At 44.4% G+C, this 23,362-nt stretch overlaps 2 protein-coding genes across 6 annotated transcripts in view; one reads left to right on the top strand and one right to left on the bottom strand.

The window, feature by feature from the left end:
- LOC148125215 (maestro heat-like repeat-containing protein family member 7) overlaps positions 1-488 on the top strand; it is a 44,867-nt gene extending 44,379 nt beyond the window's left edge. Inside the window, 1 exon segment of the mRNA XM_087937874.1 lies at positions 211-488. Within this exon segment, the coding sequence (XP_087794000.1) occupies positions 211-488 (278 nt within the window).
- A 5,420-nt stretch (positions 489-5,908) lies between these two features.
- KCNE3 (potassium voltage-gated channel subfamily E regulatory subunit 3) lies at positions 5,909-23,116 on the bottom strand. Of its 5 annotated transcripts, none has more exons than XM_026723400.2 (2): positions 22,940-23,116; positions 5,909-6,499 (listed from the first exon to the last, which is right to left on the bottom strand). In XM_026723400.2, exon 2 carries the CDS (start codon positions 6,479-6,481, stop codon positions 6,203-6,205), a length of 279 nt encoding a protein of 92 aa, XP_026579185.1. In that variant the 5' UTR covers positions 6,482-6,499; positions 22,940-23,116; the 3' UTR covers positions 5,909-6,202. The 5 variants fall into 5 exon arrangements, with proteins under 5 accessions (XP_026579185.1, XP_087793969.1, XP_087793971.1 ...); XM_087937843.1 differs by having other exon boundaries at positions 22,917-23,026; XM_087937845.1 differs by lacking the exon at positions 22,940-23,116 and adding an exon at positions 22,169-22,187.
- Between the last annotated feature and the right edge of the window lie 246 nt (positions 23,117-23,362).

Raw genomic sequence — 23,362 nt, 5'->3', positions numbered from 1 at the left:
CCATTCCATTCCATTCCATTCCATTCTCTCCCTCTCTCTCTCCTCTCCTCTCCTCTCCTATTCTATTCTATTCTATTCTATTCTATTCTATTCTATTCTATTCTATTCTATTCTATTCTATTCTATTCCTTTCTTTCTATTCCATTCTCTCCTCTCCTCTCCTCTCCTCTCCTATTCTATTGTATTCTATTCTAATTCTATCTCTTCCAGCCCTTTCCAAACTGCAGCATGACCCCGATCCTTCGGTCCGCGTGGCGGCTATGGAGGCCATGCAGATGGTCCAGGATGCTTGCGGGGGCCCCTCCATCGCGCTCCGAAGCCAGACCCACTTCAACTTGGACAGGGAAGAGCGCCTGTTCTCCCAGGGACACTGGGAAGCACCGGATCCCTCGCTGACCCATCGTTGGAATCCATCGTCCCCGGTCTCCCATAGGATAGTGACTGGCTTTGTCCGGAGGCGACAGTCAGGGGCCGCGCGCCAAACCTGACCCACATCCACGGGAAGGATGGCAGACCAGGACAGGCAGCTGGCTCTTCCAGGAGCGGTGGGCTGCATCAGAACCGATCTAGAACCCCCGCCCCACCCCAATCCGGAAGGGATCCCCATGAGAAAGTTGGTGATGGACGTGATCCAGTGCCATGGTAGCATCCGGAAGTCCGAGGCGACTGTGGCAGAGTGAATTTTTCTAGCGAGGCTAATCGGGTCAGCTTCCCTGCCTAGCAGAACGGGCTCGTCCACATTTCTTCGTTAGTGTCTTGTTTTCTCCCGGCGCCACTTTTGAGCAACTTACGAGGGTGAGGAACCAATGGGGAAGGACGATGAAAACCATCCCGCAGAGAACGGAACCGCAACGTTTCGATCGAAAGCAGCCTAGTAAAATTAAAGGCAGGTAGTGGTCGACGTACGATGTTCACGTTGGGACCGCTGAAAATTACCAAGCGCTGACGAAAGGGGACTTGGGATCCGTTCTCACGCTTAGGACCGTTGTGGCGTTCCCACGGTCAGAGGATCAAACTTCCGACAGCTGGGCAACTGGCATGTACTTATGACTGTTGCAGTGTCCCCAGTGGTAGGATTCAAAATATTTTTACTACAGGTTCTGTGAGCGTGGCTTGGTGGACGTGGCTTGGTGGACGTGGTAGGGGAAGGATATACTGCAAAATCCCTCTTGCCACCCCACCCCACTGACCTGCTTTCCAGCTCTGTTCTCCTGTGCAGGGCAACCAAAGAAAACCCAGGCGAACAGTTGGGACTCGATGGGAGGCGGAGAAGAGATGGGGTTGGCGGGGTCAGTCAGAAGTGGGATTGGCCGGTTCTCTGAACTACTCAAAAGTTCCACTCCCGGTTCTCCAGAACCGGTCAGAACTGGCTGAATTCCACCTCTGAGCATCCCAGGGGTCACTTGATCACCCTTTGTAACCTTCCCAGCCATCTTCCGACAAGCGAAGTCAGTGGAGGAAGCCCGACTCGCTTAACAACCACACAATTCACTTTATGACTGCAGTGATTTGCTTAACAACCTTGCCCAGAAAGCTCCTAAACTGAGCCAAAACTCGCTTAACAGCTGCCTCGCTTAGCGATGGAAATGTTGGACTCCGTTGTGGCCATCGGACCAGGGCTACCCGTGCAGCCGTTAAGGAAGCTCACTTTAGACTCCCGCCCGTAGGACAGCCGTTGTTTAGAGAACCTCACTTTAACGACTCCCACCGCCGCCCTTCTTTCTTGGCTGCGGCTGTTAAATGAAAAATAAATCAGTCGTTAAGCGGAGCTTTCTGAAGCACTGTGTGGAAGAGATCGGACGGCCCCATCGGGCCACTGCAGAATCAGCCGCCATCTTTTTTCCAAGGGACCGGAAATCAAAGCATCCGGTCGAAATATGGCAGCCACATCTGGAATAAAACCAGGTATCTGACCAGAGTGCAGAGTGCTGCAGAAAACTCCGGACATCTTGAAAAGTCAATGCGCGTAAGTGCATGATGGGTGATGAATGGTGTAAGAAGGTAAGTGGATGATAGGTGATGGGGGTGGGTAAGAGGGGAGACTTACCTGGGGGGACCCAGGGATGAGGAAGCCTCCAGGACCCCATGGGGGGGAGGATGGAAGGAGATAGGTAGGGCAACAGCTGCAGCGTCTCTGGGGTCGGTTGTAAGGGCAAACGACCACAGGGACAATCGCAGCAGTTGTAACTTCGGGACGAGGCCAGAAGTAGCACCTGGTGGTTAAGTGAGGATTACCTGGAGTAGCGATGAGAGGGAGGGCTTTCGTAGCGGTGCTCCAACTCTTGTCTTTCTTTGCTACAGAACTGAAAACCGCCGGATCGTTGTTGTTTTTTAAAACTACTGCTGGAATCTGCTGGGAGCCGGGAACTCGATGGCCGAGGTAAGATCACAAAAGGTCTCCGAAAAGATTCAGTCCGTGCTGCCCTCGTGTGGCCAATCCAAGAACGTAAGTGGTTAGAAAAGCCACAACTCTTTTATTTCTTATTTATTTACTATGAAATGAATATTAATCCCTTCATTCTATTTTCCAGCAAAAGGCCCCAAAACAAGCTACAACTATAATCTAAATTTGGTCTTAAAGAAACCAGTTCAACAAATATAATATTGAATGAATATTGCATAATGTCTATCATATCTATCTATCAATCTATCTCTATCTACAGTATCTCTATCATCTAGGTATCTATTTATCTAATTATCTCTATATCTATATATATCTATAATCTATCCATCTTTGTCTCTCATATCTATCTAAATCTAATTATCTCTAGTTAGCTATCATCTATCATCTAATTTTCTATAGCTATCTCTATATCTAATTATCTCCAGCTAGTTATATCATCTATCTATCTAATTATCTATATCTATCTATCTCTATATCTAATTATCTCTACCTAGCAATCATCTATCATCTACCTCTCTATCAATTTATATCTATACATCTATCTCTATGTAATATATCCTTATTTCTATCTCATATCTATCTATATCTAATTATCTCCAGCTAGCTATATCTATCATCTATCTATCTAATATCTATATCTATCTCTATATCTAATTATCTCTAGCTAGCTATCATCTATCATCTACCTATCAATTTATATCTATACATCTATCTCTACGTAATATATCTTTATTTCTATTTCATATCTATCTATATCTAATTATCTCCAGCTAGCTATATCTATCATCTTATCTATATCTATCTATCTCTATATCTAATTATCTCTACCTAGCTATCATCTATCATCTATCATCTACCTCTCTACCAATTTATATCTATACATCTATCTCTACGTAATATACCTTTATTTCTATCTCATATCTATCTATATCTAGATAGCTAGATATAGCTATAGCTCCAACTAGCTATATCTATCATCTATCTAATTATCTATATCTATCTATCTCTATATCTAATTATCTCTACCTAGCTATCATCTATCATCTACCTCTCTATCAATTTATAACAATACATCTATCTCTATGTAATATATCTTTATTTCTATCATATCTACCTATATCTAATTATCTCCAGCTAGCTATATCTATCATCTATCTAATTATCTATATCTATCTCTCTATATCTAATTATCTCTACCTAGCTATCTATCATCTATCATCTACCTCTCTATCAATTTATCTATATCTAATTATCTCCAGCTAGCTATATCTATCGTCTATCTAATTATCTATATCTATCTATCTCTATATCTAATTATCTCTACCTAGCTATCATCTATCATCTACCTCTCTATCAATTTATATCTATATATCTATCTCTATGTAATATATCTTTATTTCTATCTCATATCTATTTATATCTAATTATTTCTCTCTCTCTCTCTCTCTCTCTATCTATCTATATCTCTATCTCTATGTATGTACTGTATTTACTGTATGTATGTATGTATATGTGTGTGCATGTATGTATATGTATATGTACAGTGTATGTTTCTCTCTCTCTTTTCCCTTTTCTCTAGAAGCACCTCCTGAAGAACACATCAAACGAAGACTACAAACCCCCAATACGTGATAGAAAACCCAGAATTAGTTCGTTCTCACTTCAAAAGAATACACTATAAATAAAGAATTTCAAAAGTGTTCACGGATTGCAGCTTCTTCTTTCTGTGGGCCTACGGGAAATTTTGCTAGTTTTTAATCATGCTCCTTTGCAGCCAGGAAGAACCGGCGGGTCCCAGTTCTCTCCCCTTTTCTTTATCAAAAAGTTAGTTATCCATTCATTCAGTTTGGAGTAAACCAGTCCCATCCTCCAGGTGACTCTGCCACAGCCAACCTCCGAACAACAAAAGGAAAAAAGAAGCAAAAATAAGGGCAATAAACTAGATGCCAACTTTTGCAATGATTTACTTCGGGTTGGGCTCCCCAGATACATAAATCATTTGTCCTGTTTTGTTTTCCTTTCTTTGATCCAGAAAACTTGATCCTTTGGGCCAAGTTTTAACACAGGGAGATTTATTTGTTTTTTTCCCAGAGTTTTCCAGACTGCAGGCTGCGAAATGCAAGAACTTGATCAAGTTCTGCGAGATATTTTTAATAAATAAATTAAAAGTTCCTCCAAACACAAATTGTTTTCTACCACTGGCACTTTGCCCCTCACTCAAAATGCCCGGCCATCTCATTTTTAACTAGCTACAGGAAGTCCTCAACTTATGACGGTTCATTTAGTGACCGGTCAAAGTTTCCAAAGGCACTGAAAAAAGTGACATAGGACCATTTTTTATTCACACTTACGACTGCTGAAGCATCCTCAGGGTCATGAGACCAAGATTCAGTCGCTTGGCAACCGACTCATATTTACGACGGCTTGCAGCGTCCCGGTGTGTGTGTGTGTGTGTGTGTGTGTGAGAGAGAGAAAGACATCATCCCCTCTTTGCGACCGTCAGACAAGTGAAGTCGATGGGAAACCGGATTTGCTTAACCCCCGTGTTGTGAACAATTGCGGTGATTCCGTTGTGATGAGAAAGGTCGTAAAATGAGGCATCACTCACTTAACAACTGTCTGGCTTAGGAACAGAATGATCGGGTTCCATTGTGATCGTAAGACGAGGACTACCTGTATATAACAGTGGGTGTAAGGGAGAGAGAGAGAGAGAGAGAGAGAGAGAGAGAGAGAGAGAGAGCATCTCTGTCCAATTGCGTTGCAGAAAAATAGCATCTACCCAAATCTTTAAAGGTTGACTTTTCTCGCCATAAACATGTAAACACCCGAACTAGACTGCGTTGTTTCTCTGTGTCGTGTAGGTGGCTATATACATAATTTTTTCATTATTTTTTATTATCTTGTCGTGGTTATATAGTGTTCCATTGGAGGTGGTGATCCTTCGAGAGCTGTATGCCACGGAATTTCATTTTTAATGTATGCCAATTAGTCTATGTTCAAAATGACAATAGTTATTCTACATTCTATTCTTCTCTTCTCTTTATCCTCTTTTCTATTCTCTTCTATATTCTATTCTCCTCCTCTTCTCTTTTCTGTTCTATTCTATATTCTCCTTCTCCTCTTCTATATTCCCTTTTTTATTCTCTTCTATATTTTCTTCTATATTCCTATTCTCTTCTATAATCTCTTCTATATTCTCCTTCTCCTCTTCTATATTCTCTTTTCTCTTCTATATTTTCTTGTATATTCCTATTCTATAATCTCTTCTATATTCTCCTTCTATTCTCTATTCTCTTCTCTTCTCTCTTCTCTTCTCTTTTCTCCTCTTCTATATTCTCTTCTCTCTTCTATATTCTCCTCCTTGTCTTCTCTCCTATATTCTTTTTTTCTATTCTATATTCTTATTCTATTCTATTCTCTAATTCTATTCTATTTTCTACTCTATTCTATTCTCTCCATTCCATTCCATTAACCGATAAATAAATAAATACTTTGAACCCTTCCCACCTTCCAATTTGTTTATTGATAGGAAGAAGCAGATTAGGAAAGTTTTTAAAAAATTACTTTACAAAACTTTATAAATGGGTCATTTAAGGCAGGTGACGTCAGTCCCTTCTTTAAAGAGCCTGCTTTTAAAACCCCTCAGATTTTTAATTTTTTTTTTCTCTCTCTCTCTCTCCACGCTCCTTGGAACGTAGACGTTCCTCCAGTCCCGAGTTCGAGACTCGAACGCCATTTTCACGGCTGACCGAAAGGCCCGCGAGGACTCCCGTGGCTCCTTCACGTCGCCTCCTCCCTTCAGATCATGTTCGCCCGGTTCTTGATGTATATGTGGTAGGGGTCGCTGGGCTTGTCCACCGCCTCTCGGGATCGGGTGTAGCTTAGGATCAGGCTGCCAACCGTCAGAGCAAACAGGACCATCATGAAAACGATGTACATATAAGCGTAAGTGTCTTTCCCTTCCTGGTCGGCCTTGCCCAGCCGGGAACAGGGCTCCACGCGGGAGATGGTACCGTTGAAGAGCTTCAAGATCACGTCCAGCTTCTGGAACCAGGTCTCGGTGTGGTTAGAGGCCATCCTGGTCTCGGGACAATGCTGGTGCAGCAAAAGAGAAGGACATTTCGGAATTATCACCCTTCCTCCCCAGAGAACGGAACCGATTCCCTGGTGAGAAACTTGGAGAGGAAGGAACCCCGCCCCGCCCCTCCATCTGCAACGACCTGGATACGGTGCCTAGAAAAACAACCTGCACCTGAACGTCAGCAAGACAAAGGAGATGGGTGTTTAGACTTCCGGAAGAAGAGAGAGGAACCTGCTCCACCTGACATCGAGGGGGGCTGTGTGGAGTGAGTTTCCTCCTTTAAATTCCTGGGAATCTACCTCGGTGAAGATCTCACCTGGAAAATCCAGGTGGGCAGAAAGGCCCAAAAGAGACTCCATATGGCGTGGCACAAAAGCAACAAAGTCACAAAAATAGGTAAAGTCCCTTTAATTCCTCCAACTTGGCCCCCAAAGTCCAGTTATCATCGGCTGGAGAGAAAAAAAACTCTCCCAAGAATAGTTTTTAAAGGGAAGAAATTCAGTCCGAACCCAAAGTAGATCTAAATTATAAATAAAAACCAACACAAACCAATTTTGCTGCAGCAATGAACGAGACAGGGCAGGATAAGGAATTGCAAAAGATAACAAAACACACGCTGTTGGGAGGATGCCCAGAACTAAGACAGGACTTGACAAACAAAGATAATGCACGCTTTGCTTCCAGCAAGGTTCTGTGCGCAAACACCCTTTTAAAATCCTGTTTTCCCAGCTGCAGCTAATGAAGGGAATCAGGGCCCTTTTCTCCCCCAGAAACCCACGTTGCTCCCTTCTCCGTTCCTCCCTGTGTGGCCTAGGATGCAGAAGGGGTGGGCCTGGGTCTTCCTCTGAATGCCCAGCCAGACTGTGCCCTTCCCCAGTTTCCTCCACAGCCACCAGACAGAGCCACACTCCCACTCTCTGTCAGCTGTCCAACCGCCCCCTCGGAATCAGATTCCGACAGGGTAGTGACACGCAGGGACCTAGATATGGTGCCCAGAAAACAACCTGCACCTGAACATCAGCAAGACAAAAGTGAAGGTGTCAGACTTCCAGAAGAAGAGAGAGGAAGGGGGGGCTGTGTGGAGAGTCTCCCCCTTTAAATTCCTGGGAATCTACCTCAGTGAAGATCTCACCTGGAAAATCAATACAACCCAGGTGGCCAGGAAGGCCCCAAAGAGACTCCATTTTCTTAGGGTCTTGCGAAAGAATAAAGTGGGCCTCCTTTTACCGGCCCACAATATTCTCTCACATTGCATGACGGTGTGGTATGCTGGCTTGACAGCCGTGGACAGACATTACAGAGGATGGTAAGCACAGCACAAAATGTTGTGGGCTGTTCCCTGATACCACTAGATGACCTCGCCAGGGCTCGCTGCCTTAAAAGAGTAAGGAAAATCCTCAGGGGTGACTCACACCCCGGTCAGCCCTTCTTCACTTGCCTACCATCGGGTAGGAGATAGATGAGCAGAGCCAGCCGCACCAACAGGCTGTTGTGGTTCGCCGCAGCAGGTGCAGACGGCTGAGGCCGCGGAGAGCGAGGACTCAGGTGAGGGACCTGCATGTGATACAGGGATGGGGCCAGGACCATCAGGGAATGGAGTGCGACTTTTGGAGCTTGTGGGGGGCTGGCAGCAATGAGGAAGAGGCCCCCGAGGAGCCTGGGCCCGGTGCGCATGCACGCAGGAAATTGCTCAGAGGAAAAAGCAGCGGCGGCAGCAGCACAGGTAAAACTCAGGAGTAAGGCTGCAAGGAAATGGCCCTTATCCCTTAAGGGATAAAAGCCAGCCTGAGAGACCGGGATTCTTTGCAGGAAGCAAAGACGTTTTTGCACTTCAAGCCTTGTGGACGTTCAGACTATCCTGGTTTGTATTTGGAGACATTTGGTTTGGATTATTTCCTTACAATTTAATCTACCGCTCTTGGCAGCATTGCACAACCTTGGCAAAGCTCATTCTTATCTGGGACAATTTGTTTGAAAGAGCCTTTTAACCGTGAAGGAACGGAACTCGCAGAGAGGCATGAAAAGGTTTTGCTTTTATCTCTGTTTGGTGTTGGTTTCCTTGGAACTAGGTTTGGGTCAGAACACGGGCTGAAGGACGGTTTCCACCCGTGGGCTATCAGACTCCTGAATGGAAAATAACTTCATGTCAGCATAGCATGACAGACTTGTGGGACCGGTGTGTTGTGCAATGGGTAGTAAGATTGGCACTGTGTTAGGGACTTCTGTTCTCACTGTGAGTTGTGTGTGTGTGTGTGTGGGTTGCGCACGAAGGGAGGCTCAGCCAACCTCATTGCACACATGCTGTACTCTGACAATAAAGGTAATAATAACGGATGAGACCATAGGTCACCTCTAGGACAGGGGTCTCCAACCGTGGCAACTGGTTAATTGTCTTCCCTGTCAAGAAGTTTCTCCTTATTTCCAGGTTGAATCTCTCCTTGATCAGTTTCCATCCATTGTTCCTTGTCTGGCCTTCAGGTGCTTTGGAGAATAGCTTGACTGCCTCTTCTTTGGGGCAGCCCCTCAAATATTGGAAGACTGCTATCGTCCCCCCCTAAGTCCTTCTTTTCATTAAATGAGACGTCCCCAGTTCCTCCAAGTTTTATCCTCCAGTCCCTTAATCCTTTTTCTTGCTCTTCTCTGCACTTTTTCCAGAGTCTCAACATCTTTCTACCTCGTAGTGACCAAAATTGGATGCGGTACTCTTAGGTGTGGTCTTAAGCGTATGGTACAGTCACCCACTCCACCCCTGTTCCCGGTAATTCTCAATTTACCAAGCACTCAAAAGCCTATTATATTCGATCCTTTCTTGTTCCTGCCTTCTGCAATGTCCACTCCTTTTCCCTTTTTATCCCTAATCTCAAGATCGTCTATCAAAGTCTTTTATTTACCCCCCACTTCCCGCAGATCCGGTTCCTGTTGATCTTACTTTTCTCTTTCCCAATCATCTTAGTAACCTGAGAAGCGATAACAGCCATACCTGGCCTCCAGGTGTGTGTTTGGAGAACCTGGCCCGTCCCTGCGGGGCATTACAGGTTTTTTTTAAAGGGTGCAGGTTTTTTTCCTCTTAGTGTCTGTTTCTCAAATTTAAAACGCGTGGACTTCAACTGCCAGAATTCCTCAGCCATGCTGGTTCAACACATGGCTTCATTTAACAACTGCGCACATTCACTTAACGGCCGTGGTTTTAAAAAGAAGATGTAAAAATCGGGTCGATCACGTGACTAACCCATTTTTATGACTATAATGGGCAGGCACCACGACCGTCATATAACAAGGACTATCTGTATCTCTCTGCTTCTTTTGAGATCCAAAACAATTTTTCTTGACCTGCCTCGATGTGAGAAGGAGGCAATCACTGGAGCATGAGCCAGCCATGTGCTGCAGCCACCAAAAAAGCCAATGTAATCCTAGGCTGCATTATGAGAGGAACAGAATCGAGATAATATGAAGTTTGGATACTGCTTTACAAAGCCTTAGTAAGGCCACACCTGAAATACTGCATCCAGTTTTGGTCCCCACATTATAAAAAAAAGAAGTTGAGACCCTAGAAAGAGTGCAGAGAAGAACAACCAGGATGATTTTAGGGGACTGGAGGCTAAAACATATGAAGAACGGTTACAGGAACTGGGCCTGGCTAATCTAGGGAAGAGAAGGACCAGGGGAGACATGATAGAGGTCTTCCAGTTTTTGAGGGGCTGCCACAGAGAGGAGGAGGAGGGGGTCAAGGTATTTTTCAAAGCACCTGAAGGCCAGAGAAGGAACAATGGATGGAAACTGAACAAGGAGAGATTTTTCAACCTGGAAATAAGGAGAAACTTTCTGACAATGAGAACATAGCCAACACCCAAGAAGATCGCCTCAAGGTCCAGATGGATCTTGACGGACTCGAACACTGGGACCTATCTAACAAAAGGAAATTCGACATAAAGAAAAATAAAGTCCTACATTTAAGCAAAAAAAAACCAACAGCACACACATAGACTGGGTGAAACCGGGCTCAATAGCAGGAACTGGGACAGAGATCTTGGAGTCCTAGTGGACAACCAGCTAAAGAGGAGCCAGCCGTGTGCAGCAGCAGCCAAAAAAGCCAATGCAATCCTAAATTGCATTAGAAAAGGGATACAATCAAGATGTATGGAGGTACTAATACCACTCTGTAAATCCTTAGTAAGGCCACACCTAGAGTACTGCATCCAGTTTTGGTCACCAGACTATAAAAAAGATGTTGAGACCCTAGAAAAAGTGCAGAGAAGAGAAACCAGGATGATGAGGGGATTAGAGTCTAAAACCTACGATGGACGGTTGCAGGAACTGGGCTTGGCTAGTCTAGGGAAGAGAAGGACCAGGGGAGACAGGAGAGCATCTTCCAATATTTGAGGGAGGGGCTGCCACAGAGAGGAGGAAGGGGGTCAAGCTATTCTCCAAAGCATATTTGAAGGCCAGACAAGGAACAATGGATGGAAACTGATCAAGGAGAGATTCAACCTAGAAATAAAGAGGAATTTTCTGACAGTGAGAACGATCAACCCATGGAACAAAAGTTGCCCTCGGAAGTTGTGGGACCTTCATCCCTAGAAGCTTTCAAGAAGAGACTTGTCAGAAATTGTGTAGTGTCTCCTGCTTGTGGGGGGGAGGTTGGACTAGATGACCTATAAGGTCCCTTCCAACTCTGTTATTCTATTCTCCAAGGCACCAGAAGGCAGGACAAGAAGCAACAGGTGGAAATTCATCAAGGAGAAAAGAAACTTAGAATGGAGGACAAACTTCCTGAGAAAAAAAATAACCAGTGGAACTGCTTGCCACCAGAAGGTGTGAACGCTCCATCACTGGAGGCTTTCAAGGAGAGACTGGGCAGCCATTTGTCTGAAATGGTGTAGGGTCTCCTGCTTGAGTAGGGGGCTGGACTAGATGACCTCCAAGGTGCCTTCCAGCTTTGTCACTCAGTTACTCTGTTAAGAAAGACAAACAAGATACAGAAGAAAGATATAGATATAGATATAGATATAGATATAGATATATTTCTCCTCCAAGAGATCAGCCTTAAAATGTTATAATTCATGCCGTTCTTGGATCAGGCAAGTTGTTATGAACCTGCTTGGTGGGAACACTTAAGGTCCCTGTCAAACAGCAGAACAAAAGCTGATTGATTGCCCGGCGTAAATTTGCACAACTGGGTGGGATTGGTCACACCGACACGAGGGTAACCATTCCTTCAAACCGAAGTCCCGTTGCATTCAATGGTACAGTTCTACGGAGGAAGGATGGAGTCTGTCATCGGCACCTCTATCAGTGTCTGATTTGGCTCTGCAACCCAACAGGACAGACACAGACTCCAGAGAGGAATTAGGATTGCAGAAAAAATAATTACTACCTACCTGCCTTCCATCGAGGACCTGTATATACTTCACGAGTCAAAAAGAGGTCTGTGAAAGTATCTACAGACCCCTCACATCCTGGACATAAACTGTTTCAACTCCTTCCCTCAAAACGACACTATAGAGCCCTGCACACCAGAACAACTAGACACAAGGGGAGTTTTTTCCCCAAGCGCCATCCCTCTGCTAAACAACTCATTCACTCAACACTGTCCAATTATTTACAAAGTCTGTACTATTATTATTAATCCTCCCATCCTTTCACCCATCTCCTCCCACTTGTGACTGTTTGTCGCTGGTATACTTGTGATTTATATGGACTGTTTCCTAGTATGATTCGATTGCTTATTGTACCCTATGACTATCATCAAGTGTTGTACCTGATGATTCTTAACTCTTGACAAATGTATCTTTTCTTTTATGTGCACTGAGAGCATTTGCACCAAGAAAAATTCCTTGTGTGTAAAAATCACACTTGGCCAATAAAGAATTCTATCTATCTATCTATCTATCTATCTATCTATCTATCTATCTATCTATCTATCTATCTATCTATCTTACTCTTTGCAGGCTAAAAATGCTCAAGACGGGAGTCTCTTGAACCGCAAGATGCAATTAACCTCACTTTTTTTTATTTCCCCAAATAGCAAAGTCTAGATTAAGCTCTTTTGACAAAAAAACATAACCAGTCTGACCAGTTTCAGATCTTAAGTTTCACTTCTCCCGACCACTTCCTGAGGGCTGCAAGAATCAAGGGCTCTTTTGTGCAATTCAACGCAAACACACACACACACACACACACACACACACACCCCTGCTAATTTTCCGTCTTCCCTCCACAACTGCAGTGATTTGCTTAACAGCAAAAAAAAAAAAAATAAGCTCACAAAATCAGCACCACTCACTGAACAACTTGCTTAGCGACGGAAATCCTGGTCCTGATGGAGGTCGTATGTTTTGAGGGCTTGTCTGGGCCACTCCTCACTGAAGGACGGCTGCAAAAATTGTCTCTACGGTTACGCAAAGCCCAAAGCAGACGCTGTTTTGCAGCCCTGCGTAAAATGAAAAGCAGGCACCGTGAAGGAGTCTTTTATCTTCCAGACAAACCGAGATCCGCCCTCCAAACAGTCTTCTTTTGGTTGAATGCCCTGGAAGACCGGATCATGGGATCACCTCCTCCTGGCAGGCACCTGACTCTTCCTAAAAGGGTTAGTCGGTTCCGTCAAACCCCGCCTGGTTTCTGGCTAACACAGCTCTCCTTCGACAACGGCTGCAATTCTTGAGCCTCTCAGAACGGCAGAGTTGGAAGGGACCTTGGAGGTCTTCTAGTCCAACCCCTCGCTCAAGCAACAGACCCTAGACCAGGAGCTCAGGGACCACTCAATTCATCATTTTAAATCCCGCGGACCACGGATGTGAATTTTTCTTAAAAAAAAAAGATATAGTATTTAGTGCAATATAGAAAATGCAAATCATTTTCCTGTGGGTCTCCAGTGATCCATGGGCCACCAGTTGGTGACTGTTGCCCTATACCGTTTCAGACAAATGGCTGTCCAATCTCTTCTTCAAAACCTCCAGTGATGGAGAACCCACAACTTCAGAGGGCAACTTCTGTTCAATGGGTGGATTGTCCTCACTGTCAGAAAACGTCTCCTTATTTCCAAGTTGAATCTCTCCTTGTTCAGTTTCCATCCATTATTCCTTGTCTGGCCTTCGGGGGCCTTGGAAAATAGCTTGACCCCTTCCTCCTCTCTGACAGCCCCTCAAATATTGGAAGATGCTCTCCTGTCTCCCCTGGTCCTTCTCTTCCCTAGACCAGCCAGGCCCAGTTCCTGCAACCGTCCATGGTATGTTTGAGCCTCCAGTCTCCTCATCATCCTGGTTGCTCTTCTCTGCTCTCTTTCTAGGGTCTCAACATCTTTTTTTTATAATGTGGGGACCAAAACTGGGTGCAGTATTTCAGGTGTGGTCTTACTAAGGCGTTCTAAAGCGGTATTAGAACTTCACTTGATCTTGGTTCAACATCTTTTTGATATCGTGGCGATCAAAACTGGAAAAAAGAAGAAAAAACCAGAAAGTCCAGTTGCCTCCTGAAACAGCATCTCTGGAACAACTGTGACCTGAAGGACGGAGAATCTCTACAGACTTTGAAACCAAGATTTGTTTTCTGCAAAAATCACTGAAATTGGGAGCAAGGCAAGGACAAACAGTCGGGGTGATGGCTCTTCTCATCTTGACAAGCCCATGTTTTTCACTTCCAATCACCCGTTCTGATTTCCACTGCTTTGTTATTTTTCCTACAAACATACTAATGTTTTTACCGACATCGGTTGTTTCCAAACATTTGATGGTCCATCTATGGGGCAATGAATCAACTGTCTTGTTTTCTATTGTTTTAGCTCACATGCTGTTCCATTTTGGAAGACTCAAAGCAGATCACCTCGAGACAAAATGTTCTTGATGACATTAGTAACACAATACACACACATGCACATATACACAATGCACTGTCACTTGGGAGCAACCACATGTCCGTGGGTGGGTGGGGCGTAGGGCCAGAAGGACCAATGAAAATCATAAGCGTGACACAAATCGAGATGAAGTTCGCAGAACGTAGAAGAACAGAGCCAGAAGGGACCTTGGAGGTCATCTGGTCCAACCCCCTGCTTAGGCTTTCACACAAATGGCCGTCCAATCTCTTCTTCAAATCCTCCAGTGATGCAGCACCCACAAGCTCTGAAAGGAAGCTGTTGCACTGGCTAATTGTCCTAATTGTTAATTAAACAGTGGAAGTATTATAATACTTATGGTTATTAAAGTTGGACCTTAAAAAAACTAGGACAGGAAGAAAAATTCAATGGTGAGAAAAGTAAGGTTGTACATTTAGGCAGGAAAAACAAAATGCCCAGGTACAGTATATGTGGTACCTTACTCAGTAGTAGTAGCTATGAGAGGGATCTCGGAGTCTTAGTGGAGGACCACTTAAATAGGAGCCAGCTGTGTGCAGCCGCCGCCAAAAAAGCCAACGCAATCCTAAGTTGCATCAACAGAGGGATACAATCGAGATCAAGGGAGGTACTAATACCACTCTGTAAAGCCTTAGTAAGGCCACACCTAGAGTACTGCATCCAGTTTGGGTCACCAGACTGTAAAAAAGACTTTGAGACTCTAGAAAAAGTGCAGAGAAGAGCAACCAGGATGATTTTAGGGGACTGGAGGCTAAAACATATAAAGGACGGTTGCTGGCATTGGGGATGTCTAGTTTAATTAAAAGAAGGATCGGGGGGACATGATAGCAGGGTCCCAATATCTCAGGGGTTGCCCCAAAGAAGAGAGAGTCAAGCTATTCTCCAAAGTTCCTTGTCAAATAATTCAATAAAAGAGGAACACAGACAAACCACAGGCAATAAATCCTACTTAGAGATCAAAGGTTTATTTTGTGAGCAATTTGGAATATGAACCACCATGGTAACACAGCTTATATCAAATAACTCATTGCAATGAGGTCCACTGACATGGCTGAGTCTGGCAAGGAGTAGCCATGGCCAATGGCCGTGAACACATCCCAAGACATTCTTTATATACTTTTCTGCACGCATTTCACAACTTACTTCCGTGTTCTTTCTTGCTGACAGACCGTCTCCACATACACCCGTGTACATCTCAAACCTCTATCTATCGGCTACTTTCTCTTTCTTATTTCTCACGGTTTTCAAAACTACGTTCTTTGCAAAAAAAATCACACTCCACAGCAACAGCTCAGCAGGATTACAAATAGTTCTGGTACATTTTGAAATCATCCTATCTAAAACTTCGGTTCCTGTCTCTTTTCTTCTGGGGTCTGCTATCATCCAGGGGCCTTGTGGAATCTGATAGATCAATAGCCTATATTTTTTTTTTCTTCCCACACCCTGAAGAGGCCGGACAATCAGCAACGGGTGGAAACTAACCGGGGAGAGAAGCAACCTTGAACTAAGGAGGAATTTCCTGACAGTCAGAACAATTAATCAGTGGAACAACTTTCCACAAGAAGTTATGGATGCTCCAACACTGGGAGTTTTCAAGAAGAGACTGGACAGCCATTTGTCTGAAGTGGGTGTGTTAGAAATGAGAAAATTCAAAACTAAAACGTAGGTGCAGAGAATAGTATATCAAGTTGCTCTATAGACATTTACTGTCTTGAAAATATATTTTCTAATGCATTTACGCATTGTTAAACATGTACCTGCGATCAATTATATCCTCCTGTATCAACCCTATTTCCTCCAGGAATTGGTACATATCTCACAATACACACACACATTTGACATAACAAAAACCAAAGTGATCAATTAGGAGGACAACAGGAGAAGAGAAAATAAAAGATAAACATTACCCTAGCTTCCTTGAACAACTGAAGTTAGATTTTGTTTTTCAAAGCGTCTGCTTAAGTTTAATCTTGGCACCTTGGGATTTTAAAATTATAACCAGACTTTTCCTTTGCATAGGTGAATATGTTAGAGATGCATATAATCATTATGTGGTTCTAAGATGGCTGGAAAGAAAATGTGCTGAATGTGTGGTGTTAGAAAATAGATATTTCTTTGTTCTCAGACCGTTAGAAAGTTTTAGGGAGTTTTTTTTTACAACTTGAGATATCTGGTACAAATGGTTGTATAAAAAGGAAGCAAAGACGTCCAGTGAAACCGATTAAACAAACAACAAGGGGAAATGGAAATAAGGATAAATGTATATACAGCTATGTATATATGTAAAGTGATATAATGAAATAAATATTGTATTATGATTGTAATAATAACACAAAAAAAAGTAAGGAGCTAGGAAACAAGTTATGGATTTCCTTATAACAAATGACTTTAATTGACACTTAGAAATGTACACTGCTATGAAAACATTGCAAGAAAGAGGCCCTGTTAAAGGGACATTCCTTAATGCCAAATAAGATAAGAAAAAGCCCTGTTGGCAAAATATGTGATGGGTGGTCATTGGGAGGTGTCGAAGGAGATGATGTTGGCATCTCAGATTAGTTGTGTTCGGTCACTGGGTTGATGTAGGAGGGGCGTGGGTGGGTGGGTGGATAGGGCTAGAAAAACTATAAAATGTAATGTTTTGACATCTTGAGGTGTGGTTCTTAGTTCAAACCTCACGTTGCGCTAAGCTATGATCCTACCGCTCTTTGCAAACAGCCTTTTTTTCCCCCTTTTGTATGCTTTGAGTTAAGCTTACAAATAAAATCTATGTGTGTTCACCGATCCAAGTTTTTGTTATTTGGAATCTTTTCCAACAGGTGTAGGGTTTCCTGCCTAGGCAGGGGGTTGGACTAGAACGGCGGTTGCCAACTGGTGGGCCAGGAGAAAATTTCGGTGGGCTGCAAAGAAATCTCACCCCCAGAACACCCCCCCAAAGCAATTAATCCAGGCTGCGTAGAAACACAAGGCTGCGCCGCCCACATGGCCCGCGGGAACCTTCCCCACCCACTCACTCCATACCCAGCAAACTTTCCTGCTAAATTGCTATTTTTCCTTTTTCCGACCATCAGCTGTTCTGCTGTGCCAGGAGATTTAGATTAGCTAGGAAGCAGGAAATCCTTGGATTTCTTGCTTTCTAGCTAGTCTTTAGATCTTCGGCTCTGCTTTTAAGCACAGCCGAACCTCCCTTAGGACTGAAGTTTCCGTTATTCAGTGCAGACTCACGGCAAGCAAATTTTATGTGACAGACTGAGCTAGCCGATGGCAGATAGATAGATCACCTGAATGATTCTGTGAGCAACTCAATCTGCCTGCCTGCTTTGCCTGATTTTGGGTAAAAGTGACTCTTTTGTTTTATAGAAAAATCGATATTTATATAAATATTTATAATATTTACATACAAGCCATGCCCAGCCAGTCACATGACCACCAAGCCACATCCACAAATTAGGCCATGCCCACAGAACCGGTTAGTGGTCCCTGGGATTTAAAATTATGAGATTGGTGGTCCCTGAGGTCCAAAAGGTTGGCGACCCCTGGACTAGATGACCTCCGAGGTCTCTTCCCACTCTGTTATTCTAAAATTGACTCACTTGAGCTGTGGTGCTGGAGGAGGCACCTGCGTATCCCTTGGAGTCAACAAAGGTGACTAATAAGCAAGTACAGAGCACGTAACAGCAGACATGTTCCTGGAAGCCAGAATCGTAAAACTGTGTGTCCCACTTATTCCGGTCATGTTATGCAGGGGAATTCCCCGGAGGAAGCAATTATTCTTGGATGAGTTAACAGTAAAAGGAAACCAGGCCTCCAAAGAACACGGCGCTTGGGCCCCTTCAAAGTTGACACCAGCCAGAGTAGAGAGAACAACTTAATCAGAATAGAGCTGGAAGGGACTTTGGAGGTCTTCTAGTCCAACCCTCTGCTCAACCAGTGAAGTGAAGAGAAGGACCAGGGGAGACAGGATAGCAGTCTTCCAATATTTGAGGGAGGGGCTGCCCCAGTGTTGTGGTTAGCCGGCAGCAGGTGCAGACGACTGAGGAGAGCGAGGACTCAGGTGAGGGGCCAGGACCATCAGGGAGTGGAACGCTGCCTTCAGAGATTGTGGGGCGCTGGCAGCAGCGATGAGGAGGTTCCTGAGGAGCCTGTGCCAAGCGTGCGCAGGGCTGCTCGCAAGAAGAAGCAACTGCAGGAGCACAGGCGACTCGGGAGTAAGGCTGCCCCAAGGCAGCTGTGCAGCAAGTGTTCTTTGCAGGAAGCAAAGATGTTTTGAAACTCAGCCTCGTGGACATTAGAGTTGATATTTGAAGATTCTTGTGTTGTGAAATATTTCTTATCTGTTTTTTTTTTTTTTTTTTTGCAGCCTTGCAAAAATTTGACAAGGCTCTTTCTTGTTGGAGCTAATTAGTTGGAAGCAGCCTTTTTTATCTGTGAAGAAACAGGGTTCATAGATGAAACATTAAAAGGTTGTGCTGCTGCCTTTGTCTTGTGTTTTCTCTCTTGGAACCAGGTTTGGGTCAGAACACCCAGAGAGGACGACAGGGCCAAACTATTCTCCAAGGCACCCGAAGGCCAGACAAGGAATAATGGATGGAAACCGAACAAGGAGAGATTCAGCCTGGAAATAAGGAGAAACTTTCCGACAGTGAGAACAATCAACTGATGGAACAGATGTTGCTTTCAGAAGTTGTGGGAGCTTCATCACTGGAGGCTTTCAAGAAGAGATTGGACTGCCATTTGTCAGAAATGGTGTGGGATCTCCTGCTTGGGTGGAGGTTTGGACTAGATGACCTACAAGGTCCTGGTTCTGCAACCCAACAGGACAGACACAGACTCCAGAGGGTAATTAGGACTGCAGAAAAAACAATTACTACCAACCTGCCTTCCATGGAGGACCTTATACTGCACGAGTCAAAAAGAGGGCTGTGAAAATATTTACAGACCCCTCACATCCCGGACATAAACTGTTTCAACTCCTACCCTCAAAACGACGCTATAGAGCCCTGCACACCAGAACAACTAGACACAAGGACTATTTTTTCCCCCATGCCATCACTCTGCTAAACAAATAATTCCCTCAACACTGTCCAACTATTTACAAAGTCTGCACTACTATTATTGTTAATCTTCTCATCACTCCTTATCACCCATCCCCTCCCACTTGTGACTGTATGACTGTGACTTTGTCGCTTGTATCCTCACAATTTATATTGACTGTTTCCTAGTATGATTTGATGGCTTATTGTACCCTGTGACTATCATTAAGTGTTGTCCCCGATGATTCTTGACTCTTGACGAATGTAGCTTTTCTTTTATGTGCACTGAGAGCCTTTGCACCAAAGACAAATTACTTGTGTGTCCAATCACACCTGGCCAATAAAAGAATTCTATTCTATTCTATTCCTAATTCTTGTTTCTGTTTCTGTTTGTTTCTGTTCTATTCTACTCTATTCTAATTCCTAATTCCTAATTCTAATTCTAATTCTAATTCTATTCTATTCATCTATCCATCCATCCATCCATCCATCCATCTATCCATCCACCCATCCATCCATCTATCCATCAACAACAACTCTTAAACTGACAATACTTAAAAAAAAACCACTGGGAAATGGGAGGCGTATTTCAGCCTTCTAAGATATATTACCTGTGTTTTTAGTACACCCGGAAGATAGGAAATTTACCCTCAGGTTGTTACAGCTTGTGACTGCTCAGGTGAACTTGACACATTCCGAGTTTCGTAAATTTGTGGAAAACAACCTCTGCCTTAAAAGGTGCAATTCTCCTTCGCGTGCCTCGAGGGATTAATTTTATTGCCATCTCTCCAGAACAGCGTTTCGCAACTTTGGCTGGTTTGAGATGGGAGGACTTCAAATCCAAGAATTCCCAAGCTGGCACATCTGTTTTTTTCCCTCCCGTGGTGTAAACAAGGATGAAAACCAGTTGATCGGTGTGCTACTTTAAAAGCCAAATCAAACATAGAACATAAAAGAATAGGGTTGGAAGGGACCTTGGAGGTCTTCTAGTCCAGCCCCCTGTCCTTGGCAGACGCTATGCAATTCCGGATCCACCGCGTGCGTGCATCCATTCCCCACTATCACAAATTTCCTGTTATCCCTCTGATCTGTTCCGTGAATAAAGAAGTTCTGACCGCTTTTATTTCCTGGTTTTCCTCCCTCGCTGACCTCACCATTTACGATTTCCACTCACTCCAGGACGGGTGTGTAAATACAACCGCAACGTGCCTCTAAACGCACCAAGAGCCAAAGAGAGATGGACAGGAGCCCCTGAAAAGAGGCTGGCTGACAAAGGGGTGCAAAGCTTTTAGGGGCCCCAAATGCTGTTTGTAAAAATCAGAGCGATTGACGTATAAATGAGTGACGCATAAATAAAATAAGATATAAATATAAACAATAAGATAAAATAAGATAAAATAAAATATAATGTAAAATAAAATACATAGAATAAAACGAATAAAACAAAATTAAGTAAAATAAAATAAAACCGCTTATATCCTAAGATGACCTCTAACACCATAAAGCATCCACACCTGCCTATCCCAGATTCCTGGGAAGGTCTCGACAGGTAAGACAAAAACTGCCTCATTCGGTCTGAACATCTGGCTGGCTGTGCACTGAATCATAAAATGAAACAAAACAAAAAGATAAAAGACAAAAAATAAGACAAAAGAAAGTAATACAACATAATATGAAATAAAATATGTTGTAAGGCTGCACAATTCCTGCATGGGGGAAAGCAGATTGACAGGTCACAGACTAAGAGAGAGAAAGACAGACAGACAGATGATAGATGACAAATGATAGAAGATGATAGATTTGATAGATAGATAGATAGATAGATAGATAGATAGATAGATAGATAGATAGATGATATAGATTGATAGATTATAGATAAGTGATGATAATAGATGATAGATGACAGAGAGATGATAGATAGAAGATGATAGATAGATAGATAGATAGATAGATAGATAGATAGATAGATAGATAGACAGACAGACAGACAGACAGACAGATGATGGATGGATATAGATAGATAGATAATGATAAGATAGAGGATAGATAATAGATAGATGATAGGTAGAAGATGATAAGATAGATGATAGATAAAAGATGATAGGCAGATAGATAGATGATAGAAGATGATACCATAGATAGATAGGTAGACAGGTAGGTACGTAGATGGAGAAGGATGGGTGGGAAAGAGGGAGGGAGGGAGAGATGTAGGTAGGTAGGTAGGTAGGTAGGTAGAGATGATTGAGAGATAGAGAGATAATAGATAGATAGATAGATAGATAGATAGATAGATAGATAGATAGATAGATGAGAGATAGAAGATGATAAATGATAGATGATAGATGATTGATATATAGAGAGAGATAGATAGATAGATAGATAGATAGATAGATAATGATAAGATAGAAGATACATAATAGATAGATGATAGATAAAAGATAGATAGATGATAGAAGATGATACCGTAGATAGATAGATAGATAGATAGATAGGTAGGTAGGTAGGTAGGTAGGTAGGTAGATGGAGGAGGGAGGGAGGGAGAGATGTAGGTAGGTAGAGAGATAGAGGGATGATGGAGAGATAGAGACATAATAAAAGAGAGAGCGAGAGCGGAGGGAGGGAGAGATGTAGGTAGGTAGGTAGAGATGATTGAGAGATAGATAATAATAGATAGATAGATAGATAGATAGATAGATAGATAGATAGATAGATAGATAGATAGATAGATAGATAGACAGGAGGGAGGGGGGGAGAGAGGGAGAGGGAGCGTATTTGGGGTGATTCCCCCAAGTCTTCCTGCTCACAAGTTAGTTGATCCAGGTGTTTTTGGAAGCCAGGTTTCTGACTCAGGTGCATTTCAACATTCCCCCAGAGACCTTTGCAGAAACCACAAAAGCCTTTATCAATAAGCGTGCCTATATGTGTACCTTCGCGCCCGCGCGTCTTTCCCACGGCCCGATTGCTCGCTCGGAGCTGAGAATCCATTGGCGTCGGTGCCCCCCTCCTGACTGCCAGAAACACGTGCGCGCTTTCACACACCTGGGTCCGTCCGCAACCCACCCCCCTCCTCCCCCCTCCCCCGGCTCTGTCTTGCAAAATGAGAGACCCTCCCTGCGCCGCGTTCCTGGGTTCGCACAACCTTCTAAGGCAGGCAAGGAGGCATTGGCAACTTTTAAGGGTGGGTCGGTGGGTTTCAACTCCTAAAATTCCCCCAGCTCCAGGAGTTTAAAGCCCCCCCCCCGCCCCCTTTCCCGTCTTCGAGTTGTCAAACCCTCTTCCAAGCCAAGCGTCCGCGTTCCCACAACCTCCAGACCCCGCCGACCCCACCCCGAACGCGTGTTCCAGCTGACCCGGAGGATGCGAGCAAGCTATCCGCGCGGAGCTTTTTCCCCGGGGAACTCGTTTCAAGCACCCAGCCCGCTTTGGCTGCGAGGTCCCCCTACCCACCCCTCTTCCACGACCCGGGACTAAGCAAGCCAGGGGCGCTCTGCACGTGCTCAGAGGCGCCCTCGCCCCGTCGCCCAGGCTGCAATCTCCCTCCGAACTACCCACCTCAAGCAACAACGACCACTCACCGCTGCCCCGCGGGCGCCCTCCGAGATGCCTCGCCTCGCCTCGCCCGCCAAGCCCCGTCCGCGGGCGCCGCCTCGTCGGAGCGCAGGGCGGTGGGGGCGAGGCTCCGGCAAGCCTTCTTCCTCCTCCGCCCGCGGAACGGGAATCCCGGGCCGGCTTGGCCGGTGGAACACCCCGGTTCAAGGGACGGCGGGAGCCCGCGGGCGGCAGGGGGCAAGCGGCGGGGCGAGTGGCGGGCGCCAGGTTGCAGATGGTGCAGCCCGTGGCGGGGGGCGGGGGGAGCGTTCCGCGGCTCCCAGGGCCCCGCGCACGCCGACCCTGCGAGGTAGATCAGGTAGCTTAAAAGCCCAGGCTCTTTTTAATTTTTTTTAATTAAAAAAAGTTACTTATACATTTTTTTTTCTTTAATATATTGAAGGGCTTAA

This window comes from Pseudonaja textilis, chromosome 7 (assembly GCF_049901715.1).
Source record: "Pseudonaja textilis isolate UNSWEBS1 chromosome 7, rPseTex1.2, whole genome shotgun sequence".
Lineage (NCBI taxonomy): Eukaryota > Metazoa > Chordata > Lepidosauria > Squamata > Elapidae > Pseudonaja > Pseudonaja textilis.
This window is presented reverse-complemented; position numbering and strand designations above follow the sequence as displayed.

Excerpts from the sequence above, each read along its gene's own strand:
- KCNE3 (XM_026723400.2), bottom strand. The coding sequence starts at position 6,481 with ATGGCCTCTAACCACACCGAGACCTGGTTCCAGAAGCTGGACGTGATC.